Source organism: Lepidothrix coronata, unplaced genomic scaffold, assembly GCF_001604755.1.
Source record: "Lepidothrix coronata isolate B3197 unplaced genomic scaffold, Lepidothrix_coronata-1.0 Scaffold154, whole genome shotgun sequence".
NCBI classification, from domain to species: domain Eukaryota; kingdom Metazoa; phylum Chordata; class Aves; order Passeriformes; family Pipridae; genus Lepidothrix; species Lepidothrix coronata.
This window is the reverse complement of record NW_016690334.1, coordinates 1,978,510-1,996,847: the sequence shown is the minus strand read 5'-3', so window position 1 is coordinate 1,996,847 and position 18,338 is coordinate 1,978,510. Positions and strand designations below refer to the sequence as shown.

Sequence of the window (18,338 nt, the reverse complement as noted above, 5' to 3'; positions counted from 1 at the left end):
CCACAGGCATATATAGCACAGGGGGACAAGGAGGGGACAGGCTGTGGTGACAGGTGATGCTGACAGACAGCAGGAGCTGCCAGCTCCTGCCCAAACTTGGAGTGGGAAGCAAGCTCTTTCCTGAGCCCCACGGACTCTCCGTAGTGCTGGCAGACTTCTTCAATTCCTTTTTCTGTTGTTGCTTTTCTTTCCTGTATTAATTGACTCCTAAGGACTTACAGCAGTGGGAAAAGCTTCTGAGAAGTCACAGCCTGGAGGAGCAATTTAGGTCTTAATTTTCAGAACTCTTCAGTCTGGTAAGCTGCTTTTATTAATGTGTGTGTTAATTATATGTCAGTCTCGTGGTGAAACTCAGCTTGGGGCAGTAGGCAGGCGACCTCGGGTGACACAGGCAGTTGAAAATGGGACCCAAATTGATGTTCTTCCTTAGAGCTCTCCAGATGGAGGATCCCATCCAGCTGAAGGAGGAGGGCAATAAATATTTTCAGGCCAATGATTACGAGAAAGCCCTTCAAAGCTACACTCAAGCCTTAAAGCTCAACAAGGACAAGGCGCTGCAGGCGGTGCTGTACAGGAACAGGGCAGCCTGCTTCCTCAAAAAGGTGAGAAAAGCTCCCAGTTCTGCTGGGCAGTGCTCAAGGGGAGAAGAGCAGGGAGGCTCACCAGTTGTGGACTGTGTGGTTTGTCTATTTATTGAATAGGGTGTTTGCAAACTGGTCTGAAATTACACGTTCTGGGCTTGTGCTAGAGCTGTAAAGCCTCCTCCTTGCTTCCATCCTGATGGGGCTCAGCATGCAGGTTCAGCTCAGAGATGGTCCCACTAATCACTTTGAAGCAAAGGCTTTTGGCATCCAGGCTGCTCCACGCTTACCAAAGAGCTCTGTAAGCCATAGCTTGGGATTGCTTTTGCAGTCTGTCCCAGTATAAGAAAAGCAGGTGAAGATATTTAGTAAAACAAAAAGTTATTGCTATCTGTACCAAAATTGTCTCAGCTTGTAGCGGCCTGTTGTGGGAACTGAGCAGATTGCTTGCATGTTCCTGAATTTTCACTAATCCAGAAGTGACACCAACACAGACCAAGGCTGTTGTGAGCATTCCCTCTTCCTTCACTGCCCACTGTCCTGCTGCATCCTCAGCCAAGTGTGTTGTTTCACCTGCACCACACACCCCTTCGCTTCCATCACTGATGCAAAAGCACCTCAACTCCCTTTCCCTTCCCTGGGCTGCTGCTGGCTTCACTGGGATGTCCTGTTAGGAACTGGGAACAGAGGGGCCAGTGTCCATCAGGAATGGGGACATGCCCTGCTATTCCATGCCTAACAACTCTCTCCTTTCTGGTTTAACAGGAGGAATACGCCAAGGCAGCCTCGGATGCATCTAGAGGTGAGGAGGGGGCTCTTTTGAGAAAGGAGAGCTGTATTGCTGGGTACATGTGCTCAGCCTACTCTCACATCTACTTTTGGGACACTGTGGCCTTATCCCTTGATGTCCAGTAACACCCAGGTGCTGAGGCCACAAGGGAATTACTGGAGGTTCAAAAGACAACGTACCAATTCGGTGGGACGGTGCAGTCGGTGCTAATCAGGCACCAATTCACGTACGGTGTTAATAACAAAGCAAACCCCAGTTTACACAGACCATTCCCAAGCAGCAAACTGATGCCTGGTGTTTTGGATCACTTTCCCAGCTATTGACATCAATGCTTCGGATATCAAAGCCTTGTACCGGCGCAGCCAAGCTCTGGAAAAACTGGGGAAACTGGACCAGGCGTTCAAAGATGCTCAGAAATGTGCCACCATCGAACCCCGCAACAAGAACTTCCAGGAGACCCTGAGGCGGCTGGGGGCCAACATCCAGGAGAAGGTAAATGCTGGAGGAGCAGTCCTGGATTCACAGGCCAGGTGTGGGAAGTCCTTGCTCTGGGTTATGCCAAGGGATGGTTGGTCATACTGGAAACTTGTAATGATGCAGGGGGATAAATAGGCTCCATTAACTGGAAGTTCATACTTGATGTGTATAAATCTGAGGACTGGTTTGAATTAAAAAGTGTGGCAGCTCCCTCCAGAGGCTGGCCTGCTCCTGAGTGTCTTAAAAGGGTCCTGGCAGGGATTTGGGCCAGCTTTGGACTGGGTTTGGCAATTGCCACATTGACAAAGTTACCTTTACAGAGCTGCTGTGAAGAAGCCCTTGCATCAGTAGGTACTGTGAAATAATGATTTAGAGCTGTCCTGTCCATTCCCATGAGTCTGAGGTGGGTAATGGGTGCTGATAGCTGAGAAGCGATACCTGTTTTGTTATTCAGCTTAAATTGTCTATGGTTTGAGGGTCTGGGGTGTTCTCGAAGCAAAAAAAGGAATATTGCTCCTCAGTTTTCTCCCTGTGATGCTCCCTGCCCTCTCTCCCTTGGCACAGCTGCGCATTCAGTTCTCCACGGACTCGAGGGTGCAGAAGATGTTTGAAATCCTGCTGGATGAGAACAGCGAGAAAGAAAAGCGAGAAAAGGTGAGAACTGCTCTGCACTTGGCAAAATGGCTGTTTAATGTCAGAGGCTGCACCAAGGAGCAGAACAGAGTTCCTTTCCCCACCTGCCCTGGATGGAGGATGAGGGAAGGAACTGGGAAATGAACTGCACTCAGAGGGACAGCTGAGAGGGGAAATGTCCCAGTGAGGCATCATCCCTACACCAAGGGAAAGCAGCCAAGCCTCCCAAAATATCAAAGGTGGGATCACACTGGACTTCTGCTCAGGTCCATCTCTGCCACCCTCTAAATGTTCCACTCCAAGCAGTGATCCACTCTTCTTGGGCAGAGTGAAGGGATCCCAAACGCACCTGGATAAACTGTCTGGGGGATCTGAGCTGGTCTGCTGCATCTGTCAGGAGATGGGCAATCCACAGCTCCCACCAGGACCTCCCAGAGCTGCCTGGAGATGTTCTGGAGGCCTGGGTGTGCCACTGACCCCTGGCTCTTCTGTCTCCCACCCAGGCTGCAAACAACCTCATAGTCCTGGGGCGGGAGGAAGCAGGTGCTGAGAGGATTTTCCAGAATAATGGGGTCAACTTGCTGCTGCAGCTGATAGAAACCAAAAATCCTGAGCTGATCCTGGCAGCTGTGAGGACACTTTCGGGAATGTGCACGGGACATAAGGCTCGGGTAAGAACAGGATGCTTGGGACCTTCACTGCTGTTGCCTTGCACCTGGGGGAGTGGGAAATTGCAGTATGTTTGTGAGCAGTGGGAAAAAAATTAAAATTCTGCCTTGTACTGACTCAGGAATCACTGAGGAAAATAGATTCTTTGTCCCAGCTGAGCCTGACCTTTCTGAAGCACACAGGAAGGAAAGGCCTTTGCTAACACTGTCCTGCTCTCTCCAGGCCACTGCCATTCTCCATTACCTGGGCATCGACAGCATTTGTATGTGGATGTCAGTAGACAACGAGGAAATCTCCCTGGCTGTCTGCAACCTCCTGCAGACCATCATTGACTGCCTGCTGGACCAGGGCAAAGAGGAGCACCACGGCAAGGAGGAGGCTGTCGTGTTAGGTAACAGCACATGGGGATCCCTCCATCCTGCTGGAGGAGAAGTGGGCTGAGCAGAAGAGCTCTGCTCCTGGGATGCCCACCCTATTCCTTGTTCTTTTGTGAAGTGGGGCCTTTACCCTTCAGCTGTCCAGGATGACAGCCTGCACACAGCTCTTATCCTCATGCATAACTTAAATACCTCTGTTAGAGCCACACGATGGCTTTGAGTGGTTTTCACTGGGTTCAGCTGCTTTCAGAGAGAATTTCTTGTAACTGGCTGCTACTGTTTTGCTTCTGTGCAGATACTAAGAAAGATTTGAAGATGATCACAATGCGTTTGCTGGATATGCTGGTCAGTAAGAGAGTGTCTGGGCAAGGGAGAGACAGAGCTCTCAACCTCCTCAACAAGAACATACCGAGGAAGGACCTGAAAGACCATGACAACAGCAGGACCATCTTTGTCATCGACAATGGTGAGCCCTTCCCCACCATCCTGTTCTGATTTGGGAGGTGTGGAGCTGTGTGTTCTTGCCTGCATCCCTGTAGAACTGATCCTCTCTAGCAAAGTTAGACTTTTTAACGGGAAACAGTATTAAGAAAAAAAGAACCCTGTGTATGAGAACAAGAATTTTTGAGTTTTTAAAGAGTTGACTAACATCTCTGGTTAGTTTTTTCCAATGTATTTGCTAATGTTAGGAGGATTTGGCTTGGATAAATTGTCTAGTTTAGACAGGATGAGATGAGCACCTGCTGAGCTTGGTGGATCCACAAGCTGATCAGTTCTAAAACTGGGCAAGGGTGAAGGATTTGTGTGCAGTGTGTTTTTATACTAATTCCAATGCATGTTACCATTCTGATGGAAGTTATTTAATTACAGTTCAGCAAAAGGAGGGTTAAGACATCCAGAATCACTTGAAAGTTGCTGAGTTTTCCTCAGTCAAAGCCTCCAGCCTTGGAGGTCAGTAGCCTCCTGACAAAAATAACAGATCCAGCCAGAGACCTAATGCAGTTTTGCTTATCTCACTCTGAGAGCTGGAAGAAAGCCTGATGCTGCAAACCTGTAATCTCACCAGCAGAAGCTCCTCCCCAGTGAATATCTAAATGTCTTGTCTGTTTAAGATTTATGTGATTAGGCTGCAAAATAATTGAGAACCATCCAAGCTGGATATTTCACGGCAAGAAAACAACAAATGGTATCTTGAGTTTTGCACAGACCCTCTCCCCTGTAACGAGCTGTATCACTCCATTGCTTCCAGGCTTAAAAAAGATACTGAAAGTGGTGGGCCAGATTCCTGAGATGCCTGACTGCCTGCCCCTGACAGAGAACACCCAGCTGACTGCCTCTGTCCTCCTGAATAAGCTGTACGATGACCTGCGCTGCGACCCGGAGCGTGACAACTACCGGATCATCTGCGAGGAGTACATCAAGTGAGTTGGGAATGGCTTCCTGGGAGCCTTGAGGATGAGATGAGGCACTTGAAGTCCACTTCCATTCCAAACTGAGGCTCTGGGAGATAATGATTTGCTTGAGATCCTGCTGGATCACAGCCTTTGCAGGAATCTGGGCTCAGCTCTGTCCCAGATACCAATATATTTCAGCAGAGGAACTCACTTCCCAGTCTGAGGAAGGGCATTCCCTGCCCAAGGGAATGAGAACTGTAAGTAACTCCTGTCCCACGTGCTACTCCCTCTATCCCATGCAGGAGCAAAATCGACCCACAAAACATGGATAAGACACTCCATGCTGTCCAGATTGTGTCTGGAGTTCTGCAAGGGCCCTTTGACTTGGGCAACAAGCTGCTTGGCATGAAGGGAGTGATGGAGATGATGGTGGCCCTGTGTGGGTCCGAGAGGGAGATTGACCAGCTGGTGGCTGTGGAAGCCCTCATCCATGCCTCCACCAAGCTGAGCCGGGCCACCTTCATCATCTCCAACGGGGTGAACCTCCTGAAGGAGATCTACAAGAAGACCAAGAATGAGAAGATCAAAATCCGAGCCCTGGTGGTAAGGATGCAGCCCCTGCCCTTATCACCTGCCACACTCACCAGCTTAACCCCAGACCTGGGAGAGTGGGGAGGTCCCAGGAATGGGTTGGGTTCACTCACCCCATATGGGTAATGGTTTACCATGTTTCCCCCTACAAGGAAGAGAGCACATGGATTGCTGGTAATTTTGAAGGCCAAACTGGTTAATCTTCCATGAAAGACATCCAATAGGAGCACAAAACATCCCTTTGCTGTGCTGCAAACTGAACGATCTACGGGGTGTTAGGATGCTTCCTCTTTGCTAGAACTGACTTGACACTTCAGGTGTGGGTTTAGGCTGTTTTGGGCAGCAATACGAGAGGGTTAATGAGCCTTTCTCACTGGTAAAATATTTTCATCCTCCTCAGGGTCTCTGCAAGCTGGGCTCAGCAGGAGGCACAGATTATGGCCTGCGGCAGTTTGCTGAGGGGTCCACTGAGAAGTTGGCCAGGCAGTGCCGAAAGTGAGTGCCTTCATTTATTTCTTCAGTTGTCCTGTGCTTTGCAAAACACAGGACGTTCCTTTTTCCCCATGAGATCCTGCCCACACGTTGCCTTCATTTCCTGTTGCTGCCTGACAGCTGACAGTGCCCCCAGAGCCACTGCACTGGGACCTGGGGCTCTTCTGTGCCTGAAGCAACCATATGTTCCTCCTGCCTCAACATCCAGATGAGGCTTCTCCCTTGCTCACTGCCCATGGGAGACACCAGGCATGGTGCCTCCCTCTTTGCCAGAGTGGGGCAGCCTGATCAAGTGCTACCTTGCATATGCACAAGTCCCTTCTGAAGGGGAATTTACCAGGTGGACTAACCAAGGAGGTGGGATGAAGTTAGGAAGTGACTGAATGGGTGGTCATTCCTGCAGGCAGTGGATAGCAGGGCATCCCTTGTTTTGTGGGATGGTAAATGCAAAGCAGTGCCAAGTAGCTGTTCTAGTCTGCCTTTCCCTGTAGCGTTTACATCCCTAAAGCTGGGCCATGGGAGGAAGGTCATGTCTCAAAGGGAAGCATCCACAGTCTTAGGAGCTGCAGCTGAACCTGAGGACATGTTTGGACCTGAAACAGTCTCAATATCTGTTTTTCCTCCCTCTTTTTCCAAATAAATCAGTCCTGGCTCCTGAGATGGAAATGTGGGTGTTTTTCTCTTTTCCAGGTGGTTGTGCAACACCGCCATTGATGCCCGCACCAGGAAATGGGCTGTGGAAGGGATGTCATATCTCACCCTCGATGCAGATGTGAAAGATGACTTTGTTGAAGATGAGCCAGCCCTGAAAGCTATGTTTGATTTAGCCAAGGTCTGTCTCCTTTCCTTGTTCCCTCACTTCTCTGGTAGCATCAAGTTCTCCCAGCTCTCCAGCCCTACACTGTCTCCCCAGTCAGGAGGGGCTGTGACCCCCAATCCCTCACCTCTAGTTTAACAAGAATTTCAGTTTTGCCTGTGCCCTGGAGACACCTCAAGGCTGTTACCATCCAGCTCTTCTCCCAAGGCTCAGGATGATTGCTCCTATCTTTACTGTCAGCAACTGCATGAAAACCAAAGCACCAAGGTGTTGACAGCACCGATGATGTGAAACAGCCTGTTTGACCACAAAACCTTTGGGTTTTCCTTGCCACAGGCTATAAAGTGGTGGATAAGGCTAAGAACACTTCAGCTAGTGCAAACTACCATGATGGCAGTCCAAAGGGACCCCTTTCCCTGCTGTGTCCTCCTCACCTCACATAAGCTTTTATTTGTCTGTGCAGACAAGCGACAAGACCATCTTGTACTCTGTGGCTTCTGCCCTGGTGAACTGTACCAACAGCTATGACACCAAGGAGCTGGTCCCAGAGCTGGTGCAACTGGCAAAATTCTCCAAGCAGCACGTGCCTGAGGAGCATCCAAAGGTGGGTTGTGTACTGCTGGGGAGCTGGGAGGAGCTGCTCGGATCTGATGACTTTCTTTGGTGCATCCATTGTCACAGGGCTCAGGTCTCCTGTCCCCGAGGCTGAAATTGCTTTGCTCTGCAACCAGGCTTAGGTGTAGTTGGCAGAACAGCAGCTGCTAAGAGCTGATCCTTTTCCAATGTTCCCCCCTCAGGACAAGAAGGATTTTGTGGTGAAGCGGGTGAAGCGGCTGCTGAAGGCCGGGGTTGTCTCTGCCTTGGCCTGCATGGTGAAGGCAGACAGTGCCATCCTGACGGACCAGAGCAAGGAGCTCATCGCCAGGTGCCTCCATCGCTGTCCTGGGAGTGCTGGCCAGCCCGTGTGCCATGGAGAGGGACATCTGGGCTGGCTCCTTGTTTGTGGGGTGGGACGTTCTGTCTGGGGGGGAAAAACGAAAGGGAGGTGGAAAAAGATGTAAACCGACACTTTTGTTAAGCAATGTCATAAAAATCCCTGTTCTGACCTTGAAGCAGGTTTACAGGGCTGCCTTGCTAGGATGCACTTTGATTTTTTAGTCCTCTCTACTGGTTTTGACTGGAATAGAGTTCATCTTATGGGCCTGGAAACTTCTTACTGTGCCATTTGTTGCTTCCCCCTAGAGTGCCACAGGCACTGGGTTAAACACCTGGAATTTGCCTGGTGGCTCTGGCAGTCCTGCAAAACCTCAGCCCCCTTCCATGAGGGTTATTGGCTGTTGCTGTCCCACGTGGCTGTTCCACTAAGTGTTGCTGTGCTCCTACAGGGTGTTTCTTGCCTTGTGTGAAGACCCCAAGGACCGTGGGACCATTGTCGCTCAAGGAGGTGGGAAGGTGATTACTTTTCTGTGCAGTTAATGTCTGTTGGGAGCCTGTAACGTGCCTCCAGTGAGGGACAGTGACAGAAAAGCACGAGCTGCCCTGGTAGCCCCTGGGGCCACACTGACACTCCAGCCCCATCTCTGCAAGGCTGCAAAGAAGTGATGTTCTTGGAACAACTGTGAGTGAGCTACAGGCTCTGGTGTGGTGCCTATTTAAAAACTAAAGCAAGACGTCGCTGTGAGCTGCAGTCCAGACCCATTTCTTCAACAGACACATATTTAGGATATTTTAAATTTATTTTAGTATATTAAGGCAATCTTGTAAGTCTCCTCAGAGCACTGAATGATTTCCTGTGTGTCACCAGGCTCTGATACCTCTGGCTTTGGAAGGCACAGATGTTGGCAAGATAAAGGCTTCTCATGCTCTGGCAAAAATTGCTGCTATCTCCAATCCAGACATTGCATTCCCAGGGGAGAGGGTAAGCTTAAAAATAATAATAATAAAACCAAAAGTATTAATAATTCCTTTGGCAAATAAAAATCCAAGAGATGGAAAAGCAGTGACATGCCTTCTCTTCTTAGGTTTATGAGGTGGTGAGACCCCTTGTCAGCCTGCTGAACACAGAGAGAGATGGCCTCCAGAACTATGAGGCTCTGCTAGGTCTCACTAACTTTTCAGGAAGAAGTGATAAACTTAGGTGAGTTTAACTGCTTTTTAACTTTCCTTCTTCTTCAGGAGTGAATGTAAATCACATTTCAGCACTTTCCTTGTTGGACTGTGAAGACTGGTAAGTTTGAGCTACCTTTGGCAGAGCTACAAAGTCTCAGATCTAAAAGATTAATAAAATAGGAAAAGGAGAGTGGCACATTTTCCTCTAGAAACAGGGAAGACATGAACCAAATCTGGATTAGACAGGGAATGAACCCCATCATGAGCTCCACTGCTGGGGACACTGATTTGTTTCAAGGCCTTCCCTGCAGTTAATACTTGATAAGTTGCTTATTGCTTGACCCATAATGTGTTTCATTTGACTGCCCCTCAACGCAGGTTGAAGATAGTCAAAGAGAAGGCCCTGCCAGATATTGAAAACTACATGTTTGAGAACCACGACCAGCTTCGACAGGCAGCCACGGAGTGCATGTGCAACCTGGTGGTCAACAAAGAGGTAACTCCCTGGGCACCTCACACCTGACTGTGTGCACCAGCCCCCGTGAAGAGACATTCCTAAATCAGATATCTCTGGGTATCATGGGGGCTTTTTTTTAGGTTCAAGAGAGGTTTGTGGCTGATGGAAACGACCGGCTGAAGTTGGTGGTGTTACTGTGTGGGGAGGACGATGAGAAAGTCCAGGTTGCGGCGGCAGGAGCCCTGGCCATGCTTACGGCAGCACAGAAGAAACTCTGCTATAAGATGACTCAAGTGGTAAGAGCATAACTCTGATTATTGGCAGTGTAGATGTACCCTGGAAGGGGCCTGGCTCAGACATGAAAACGCCTCTCAACAGAAAGATTCGGTCTACTAGTTTGATAGTGAGGAGCTCGGTGAAGCTGAGACCTGGTTGTGCATGCTCCTTGTCCATTTTGATAAATAACCTGAAATGGTTTCACTCAGAAATGAGAAGAGCTTGATCGATAACCTGCTGAGCTTTACAGATCCCAAAGCATCTCTCTTCCCTACACAAATCCCTGAGAACCCAGACCCTGCAGCTCTGAAGAGCTGTGGTTGGGAACTCTGAACCCTGTTGTGCTGCGCACATGACGATGTTGGACACTGGGGCTTATTAGAATAAAAATGATTAATCAAGGCAAGAGAGAGGCTCAGAAAGGTCAGGGTGGGGGAGCGTGTGATCTGCTCCTGGTCATCTCAGCTGTGCCAATATTCTGGTCAGATTCTTTGCACAGAGATTATGCAGCAGCCTGACCATGAAACTTTTGGAGTCAGGTTTCCTTAGTTAAAGAATGAAATAACCACAATTGACATGAGGGTTGCTCTTCCTTCTGCTGAGCAGTGCCTTGCCAAACTCACATTTTTGGTTGAGATGTTCTGCAGATCAATACTCATGATCTCTCTTTCCCTTGAAGACCACCCAGTGGCTGGAAATCCTGCAGAGGCTCTGCTTGCACGACAACATGGAGATCCAGCACCGAGGGTTGGTCATTGCTTTCAACTTAATCAGTGCTGACAAAGAGCTGGCGAAGAAGCTGGTGGAGTCAGAGCTCCTGGAGATCTTGACCTACGTCGGGAAGCAAGAGGATCACCCCAAGAAGCAGCACGTCATTAACGTGGCACGTGATTGCCTCACGAAGTGCATGGATTATGGGCTGATCAAACCTTTCTCTCAGGCATGAGGAGGTGAAAAGCAACAAAAAGGGCTGAATGTGGGGGGAAAAAGTGCTGTGGAGAAATATGGAAAAGTGAGAGCCACGAGGAGAGCCTAGTGCCATTGTCAAGGTGCGGAATAGTTTGAGGACAGCTTTGGAGGATCAGAAGCTCTATGAGAAAAAGGAGGGCATTTGCCTGGGAAATTTGGAAAGTGTCCATCTGAGTAATTCCCAGATGGTATAAATCCTTTCTCTGCCCCCATTCAGCTGATAATGATAAAAGCTTCAAGGCCCAGCTGTGAAAGAGTCAGTTGTGTTGGAAATGTTCCAGGAGCCTGTTGGAAGGAAACTCAAATGAGCTGAAGTCTGTTCTGAGTCCACCTCCAGCCCCTGGTACTTCTGGAATTCCCACCAGTGGTGGAACAGAGAGGGTTAAGTGTCTTCTATTCTGCAGTCAGAAAATAGGTTGGGTTTTAGCTGTGTGCTTCCTTGTTCATTTATGGTAAGTTGTGTGCCAAAGTGTGAGGATGGTGGATGAACTATTAATAAATTCACTACTTTGTTCCATGTGGAATTCCTGTTCTGCTTTTATTAAGCAAAAGGAGAATCTAAGGCAACTGGGTAACTGGAGTAATCTGTAACACAGGCTGAATTTCCACCCTTTGAGTGCTGCTCAAATGAAGATGCAGAGTCATCACGAAAGGCTGTACAAGGAGGTTACACCAAGGGGTTAAGCTGAGGTTCACACCAGAGCACAGTGTTTGGCTCAACAGGGAATGCTGAAAATATCTCATTTGTGAAAAAAGCAGAATGAGAAACAAACACACCAGTTGGTCATCACATTAAACTTCATTATAAAAATATTTTCATTCAAGCACAGATTCTTAATGGATTCTGTGGGCAACACAAAAAAACAGAGACCCTTGCTTTAGTCCCTGGGGGGAAGTCCCTAAGTTTATAGTAAATATAATCTTACTCGGCAATAATTTAAATGTGAATTCAAGCGCAGTAAAATATCTCTGATAATACGAAATATCGGTGATGCCCACAACAGGCATAGCACGATGAAATATTGAGGTTTGGAGGTTATGAGAGGAACCATGGGGATAGTCTTTCCTTGCGTGTTAAGGAAAAGAAATAAATGGAAAGTGTCTCTAGCTTCCTGAATTTAGAAAAGCCTATCATTTGTTAAGCTAACAGGTTTGATGACATGAAGGCAAATTTATTTGGAGCGTTATTCCTGTGTACAGTATCTTCTCCATACTGTAACCATATTCAGTTTACAATGACAGCGGGAGGATATCAGACTCTTCTTCCAAACCACATGCTGTGGTGGAAAATATGGTTTGTTTTTAACGAGACTGCAATTTTTGGATACCCAGTTTTAGGGATGTTGAATCTGCCTTTCCAAAGTACTTCACATTAACTCTGTACAGAGTTTTATCTAACCAACATCTCTGACACCAAGACAAAAACCCGACATTGGTATTGAAGGGCGAAGTTTTCATTCTCCCACTGAAGCTTCTCTGTGGAGCAACTGGGTTCTACTAATCCTAATACTAACAGTAATCCTGTTCCTGAAACTGAGTGGGGAAACTACTTATGTAAAAGCCATTTATTGGCATTTTTTTAGCTAAAACACAGACATAACAGCCACTTTAAAGTGACGGAGCCCGCCCGCTCCCTCAGGCCCCCTCAGACCGCTCTGGGCGGGAAACGCTCGCACCGCCCCCGGCTCTTGTAACGCGCCTTCCTATTGGCTCCCGCCAGGCCCCACCGGCAGAGCCGCGCGCTGCCATTGGCTGTTGGCCACTGGGGGTGGGACAAAGGCGGGTGGCTCCGGCCTGGCATGGCCGGGCCTGGGGGAGCCGAGAGCGATGTGAGGGGACACGGGACAAGGGGGCCGGGAGCGGGGATTCGGGGCCGGGGGCAGCTCAGGGCTTGGTGTTTTGGGGCACGGGGTCAGGGAGGCTGAGCCTGAGGATTCTGGGGAGGGCTCGGGGGATGCGGGGCTGGGTTAGGGCGGACGCGGGCAGAGGAACTGGGAGCTGAAGGGCTGCAGGAGCCTGGGGGAAAAATACAGGGAAAGAGATGGGAGAGTGCAAACGGGTGGCATGAGGGATCAAAACATGCCTCTGGACCCCTGGAGCGACACTGATTGCAGCGGCATTCGTGGGTATGACACGGTTTTTTCCTCGTTGTAGAGCCTGGTACCGACTCTCCTGACCCTGGAATGCCCACTGGTCACCGGCCTTCCCCAGCTTGGCTCTCGCAGGGATGTCCCTCCCTTCCTGAGCTCCCCTGCTACACGTGCTCCTCCTCCTAGGAAGGAGGAAACCACCTACTGCTAACTTGGGATCGGGCTCCTTATGGAATGGAAATAGACTTGCCCAAAGCAATGATGAGCGAAGTATAGTCTGAACTGGTATTGCCGAGACTCCGTGTCTCTGCTCTGACCAGGGCATGATCACCTAATCTTCTCTCTGAGCTTCTTTAGGCTAAGCTCGTCTGGAGGAAACAGCTTTGCTGCTTCTTGAAACTTTTTGATGCCTCCCCCCCCCAAAAAAAAAAAAAAATTGAAAAAAAAATTAAGAATTTTTAGCAAAATTTTTAATGGTAGAAAAAGAAAACCTCGATTTGAAAAATGAGCGGTGCAAATACTTGTTTGGGTTTGTGTGTCTTGCTGCAATGCTGGGTTTAGGACTGAGCTTGCAGTGAGGGGAGTTTCTTGTTTTGTCTCATATATATGACATGGCTCATGAAATTCCAGATACTCTGCCCCTATAATCTTCTCTGTAGGGTGGAGTCTGAGCCGCCTGTCCTGTAGATAGATGCTCATTAGCAGTTTGTCCAGCTGTATTCTCATCTAGAGATGGCCAGCACAGAGCCAGGAGTATTTTTGGAATACTCTTGATGAAGTGCAGCCCCTTTGGGGCTGGGGGAGAGGCTGGGCTAATTAAGCAAGGAGAAGGAAGGAGAGAGAGCTATTCTCTAACCGAATTTTTTGTTCTTTTCCAGGTCCTGTTGACACCTTTATATTCATTTCTCTCTTTTCTGTGGAGAAGGAAGCATCTATGGGGAATATATACCTAGAAGTATGTTATGGTGGTTTTTCCCTTAACAGGAAAAGCTACGTGGTTTCTCTTAAAGGAAATAGGTTGCTAATACATTGCTTTTTGAACACCGTGTAGACGAGCTGTGAATGTGCCTCAGGTTCACTAATTATTTGTTAACAGACTTGCAAATTCAGGTTCTGGCAGTGAAGTACTGGGCAGCTCCAGTGCTGCTGTTAATGTTGGTGAAATTGTATTAAGCAAAAACTAAGCATTCTGAAGGCATATATATGATACATCACTGTATGTAAGACACAAGTTAGTATGTGAGTCCAAAATTGGCTTAATAAAGTTGGTGTTACCTGAAAAAAAAACCTCCTCTTGTCTGTCTTTAGCCCATCATGGCTTTAAGAACACTATCACAGTTAAAAAGGAGATAAATGGGAATTTTTCTATAACCCTGACGGGTCTTGTAGTTTTGTTTTAGAACATTAAACCTGATAAATGTGTATGTATTTGGCTACTAAGGACAGGTTTTGACAAAGTCAAATCCAAGCTGGCATCCTGCAGCCATCTACAGGAACACATAAAATCCACCAGGTGACTGCTGAGTCTTGTCACCATTGTGGGCTCGATGCCTGTTACTCAATTAAGGAGTAAAATTTAAAGAGCAATTTAATGTTCAAAAGAGTAATCACAGCTGCTCAGCACTGTGAGGCTTAGGCGTGGGTGTTCTGTGGAGGTCTTGGAGCTGCTGTGGAGTTGGCCAGATCCAGGTTTGGCAGGGACAGGGTGTTGTGCAGTGGGGAGTGGAAGGCAGCCAGGGCCTGGCAGGCAGTGGGCATTCTGGGGAGAGGAAGAGATTAATCCTGGGAAAAGGAGGTGTAGAGGCCCTGGAGCAGTGTGGGATCAGGCAACTCTGTTGTGCTGTTTGGCCTTTAATGAATCCTTCTGGATTAGAGGGAGGATGGTGCAGAACCTGCCCAAGAGCTCTGCAGTGCTGGCAGGTGAGTCAGCGTTGGTCAGTCTTCTGTCCCAGGTCTGCCCAGCTTCTCCGTGAGCAGCAGATGGATAATTTGGAAAGCATAGGAAGGACAAAAGGAAAATAAACCACTTGTGAAACTGAATCATTAGTCAAATGCTTCAGCCCTTATTTAAATGAGCAGTTGCACTGGAGTCACCAGGACATTAATACCCAGGCCAAGGCCAACCCTCTGAAAAGTGATTTGAAATCTCAGATAATCTCACACCCTGATGGGACTGCTCTTCCAGTAAGATGTGTGTGCTCTTACTGGCTCTCTGAAGGAAGAGAGGTGTCTTCATGGATCATGTAACTACTGGAGAAAGGAGAAATGAGACAGTTTTTATTGTTATTCCATAGTGGCATAGAAGGGTCTGGAAGTTGTACAGAGATAAAAAGACAAGTGTCGGGGACAAATCTCATTTGTTACAATAGGTGTTTTCCAGAGCATCTTTGGGAGGATGCAAATTACTGTATTTTCCCACATTATTCAGTAACCTTGCTATCTTAGTTACAGGTGAGGGAGGATATTGGAGATTTTTATCTTCTGAAGCAGAGCTAAAGCGGGGGGGAAAATGAGATGCCTGGTTCAGTGGATTAAATGTCTGAAGATATCTCTTAATCTGGAAAGGACTTGTACTTCGTGCAGCAAACTTTGCTCTTGTGTTCTGTAAGCACTGTCACTGTGATGTCTGGAGCACTGCTGCTCCCTAGAGTCGGGAAAAAACCTTACAGCTGTCAAGCAGGAACCAGCCATGGCACACAGGTTTTCTTTCCTCTTGTGTTCAGTGAAAGGATGTTTTGTATTGATAAGAACGTGCTACATGGCTGGGACTGCAATATTTGCAATGTAATACTTAGAGATTCTCGGCTTACAAAATGCTAATCTTACATCCATTATCATCACATGAAAAGATGAAAGCAGCTTTAGTCTGGTCTCTCTTATGTAAATAGAGCCCCCAGAGGAGCAAACTCTATTGGAACCAGAAAATAATTTAGGTTCTCAATCAAGAAAGAATTTTGCTTTATAAAAGCAGATAATAACGAATGCAAAGACTTATTTAACAAAAAGCAACTCTCACCATTTGGCAGCTCCTGTTTTAATCTGGTTTGTCATTTTCCTCCCTTGTGCAGAAAATGTAATGTTCCTTGTTTGTACACATGACCTTTTGTTCCTTTAACGAGTCAGAAGTCTTAATTTAGAACTACTGATGGCAATTAGGGGTGTGATGTTCTCAGTTCAGGGGTGAGTAGCCTGAAAATGCAGGAGGCTGAAGGGCAGCATGACCAGAGCAGAGGTTTAAGCTCATCTCCACCTCTGACAAGCCCCAGTGCCAGAGCTCGGCCTGGGAAGCTGCTAAGGGAAGAAAAACTCTCCTGGAGAATTTCCCTACCTCTTTAATTTTCTGGCTCGTGCCTTCGGGCAGGACTTTCACCAGTGCTGGTCTCTGATCCTCACATCTGCATTCTTCTTATCCAAATCAATGTTCCTTCCCTTTCAGCTGGTCTTTGAAGGCATTCCTGTACTGTCTGACAGACTGGGGCTGCCTGATCCCTCTGGAACTGCCACAGGATGTTGGAACAGCTTATCAACAAAGGGGAGAGCCTTGCCAGAACGCACAGAGGCAGCAAAACTGATGGACCACCAAATTCAAAGGAGCTGCAGAGCTCACTGAGGAGCTGCAGCGGCCGGAATTCCTGGGATGTAAGAAGGGGTGATGGGGGCTCCCAGCAGCCTTTCAGCTCTCAGGGGAGTACAGTTTGACAAGGTGCTGCAGCTCTGTGGCATAGCCCGTGACAGGGCAGCGCTGGTGAGCCTTCACGTGGCTGTAGATGCAGCGGTAGCAGAACACGAAGCCGGACGTGGACAGGGCCGTGGCGTTCACGCGGATCTTGCGGCACAGAGGGCACACGGTCTTCAGTTTGGGCAGCAGAGCTGAGCTGGGCTCGTGGTCCAGGTGCACAGGAGGTGGAGGAGTTGGGAGAGCTGTCAGAGACTTGATGGTCTCCTGGTTCTCTGAGGAGTACCACCAGTCCAGGAACTGGAGGAAGAACACGCTGACGGACAGCCCGGTGGAGAGGGAGAAGGCGATGCCACCCAGAGCTTTTCTCAGTGCCAGCTGCACTCTTGATGTAAAGCTGTAGCAGAGAGAAGAGTATGGAGAGATGGTCACCACTGCACATTTATCCATCTAGAAACTGTGGAAAAAAGTACTTGGGGAGTCACTGCTTCCTACAGCTCCTTAATGCTGAGGAAGTTGATCAGCGTGTCCCATGTTTGTAGTGAGGCATGTGTTAGGATGCTTCTCTCAGATTCTTTGTATTTTAAGAAAGATCCAAATCCTCTTTCGTTCAGAAGTCTAAATTAAGAGAGTTTGGATTGAGGGGACTTGGACCACAAAGCATTTCACTCATGGCTGACCATTTTACAGAATATTGATTGTGGTCATGACTAGCTGTTGCTCAGGAAAATCAAAGAGCTAAGCTTCAGTCCTTTTAGCAACATTGCTGCAGTCTAATTTCCTTGTTGGAAAAGTGCAGGTGAAGACTGGACAGGATAAAGGCTGGAATGCCCCAAAAGACCCCCCAAACCCTGCAATTTCATTACCACAAGATGTTAAGCTAATCCCTGCTACTTGTTTCCTTACTTTCACTAACAATACTCCCTTTTGGACCACATTTTGCCATTCTTCGTATTGAAGAATTTCTGGAGAACGAGGCACTTCTGCTTTGCAGCATCACCTCAAAATTAACACACCCAAGGAACCCCCTGGAGAGCAGCAAGTTCTGACATACCTGTGTGTCTGATTTGAGGTGGCTCCAGACAATTTCTTCTCCAGGGCCTGGATGTCCTCTGCAGTCAGCCTGACCAGGCGGACCCCAGCCAGCCTCAGCAAGGGGGAATGATGCTGAGCTTTCCCGAGGATGTAGCACAGCTGCTGGATAAGAAACCAGCCCTCCCAGGTCATGTTTACAAAGGGGTAGGCAGCTAGAAAGGCTCTGTAGAAGCGCTTCCAGGATGACGATGGAGGGTGGATGGAGTACTCATCCTCCTCCCTCAGGCTGGACACCAGTTTCTCCAGCTTTCCTTTCAGGTAAGGAACAAGAACCAGCAGGAGCAGAGATTTCCAGTGCTGCCTCTTTGGCAGGCCAGCCGTGGCCAGGGCCTGCCGTGTGCCCTCTCCCATCGGGATCCTCTTCAAGCTATAGAAGTTCTCGGAGAAGGAGGCGCTGCACCTGGCCAGGTAGTGCTGCTGGAGCAGCAGATCCAGAAGGACATAGATCTCATCAAACCAGTGCCACACAGAGCCGTACCGGGCAGGATTGGACTCGGCAAGCACCTGTTGTGAAAGGGGACATAGAAGGAATCACAGAATGGTTTGGGTTGGAAGGGTTCAAAGACCATCCTGTTCCACCCCCTGCCATGGGCAGGGACACCTCCCTCTAGCCCAGGGTGCTCCAAGCCCCGTCCAACCTGGCCTTGGACACTTCCAGGGATGGGGCAGCCACAGCTTCTCTGGGCAACCTGTGCCAGGGCCTCACCACCCTCACCGGGAAGTTGCTGAAAGTGGAGTATTGTGCTAAATTATAACTTACTACAGCTCTACACGACGCCTCCGGTTCGGGAGAGTCACAACTGCCCCACTGCCTGTGAGAGGAGCCCGGCCCCGCTCCTGTGCCC

At 48.5% G+C, this 18,338-nt stretch overlaps 2 protein-coding genes across 2 annotated transcripts in view; one reads left to right on the top strand and one right to left on the bottom strand.

Moving 5' to 3' along the window:
* The first annotated feature begins 103 nt into the window (after positions 1 to 103).
* On the top strand, positions 104 to 11,156 carry UNC45B (unc-45 myosin chaperone B). The gene is made up of 20 exons (XM_017828915.1): positions 104 to 296; positions 431 to 602; positions 1,347 to 1,383; positions 1,688 to 1,863; positions 2,413 to 2,502; positions 2,985 to 3,152; positions 3,373 to 3,541; positions 3,823 to 3,993; positions 4,777 to 4,948; positions 5,224 to 5,524; positions 5,913 to 6,007; positions 6,695 to 6,836; positions 7,285 to 7,425; positions 7,619 to 7,746; positions 8,207 to 8,273; positions 8,626 to 8,739; positions 8,843 to 8,958; positions 9,309 to 9,426; positions 9,528 to 9,683; positions 10,343 to 11,156. Exons 2-20 carry the CDS (start codon positions 441 to 443, stop codon positions 10,607 to 10,609), a joined length of 2,790 nt encoding a protein of 929 aa, XP_017684404.1. The 5' UTR covers positions 104 to 296; positions 431 to 440; the 3' UTR covers positions 10,610 to 11,156.
* Positions 11,157 to 14,984: 3,828 nt separating this feature from the next.
* PEX12 (peroxisomal biogenesis factor 12) overlaps positions 14,985 to 18,338 on the bottom strand; it is a 3,566-nt gene continuing 212 nt past the window's right edge. The window contains exons 2-4 of the mRNA XM_017828844.1: positions 18,254 to 18,334; positions 17,453 to 17,997; positions 14,985 to 16,795 (exon numbers count right to left, since the gene is read on the bottom strand). Of these exons, the coding sequence (XP_017684333.1) occupies positions 16,396 to 16,795; positions 17,453 to 17,997; positions 18,254 to 18,334 (1,026 nt within the window). The 3' untranslated portion in view covers positions 14,985 to 16,395. The remainder of the gene's footprint in view (positions 16,796 to 17,452; positions 17,998 to 18,253; positions 18,335 to 18,338) is intronic.

Bases quoted from the DNA above. Each gene is read 5' to 3' on its own strand.
- UNC45B (XM_017828915.1), top strand. From the start codon at position 441: ATGGAGGATCCCATCCAGCTGAAGGAGGAGGGCAATAAATATTTTCAG. The intron at 4,949-5,223 runs GTGAGTTGGGAA...TATCCCATGCAG, and splicing joins ATCTGCGAGGAGTACATCAA to GAGCAAAATCGACCCACAAA. The intron at 6,837-7,284 runs GTCTGTCTCCTT...TTGTCTGTGCAG, and splicing joins CTATGTTTGATTTAGCCAAG to ACAAGCGACAAGACCATCTT.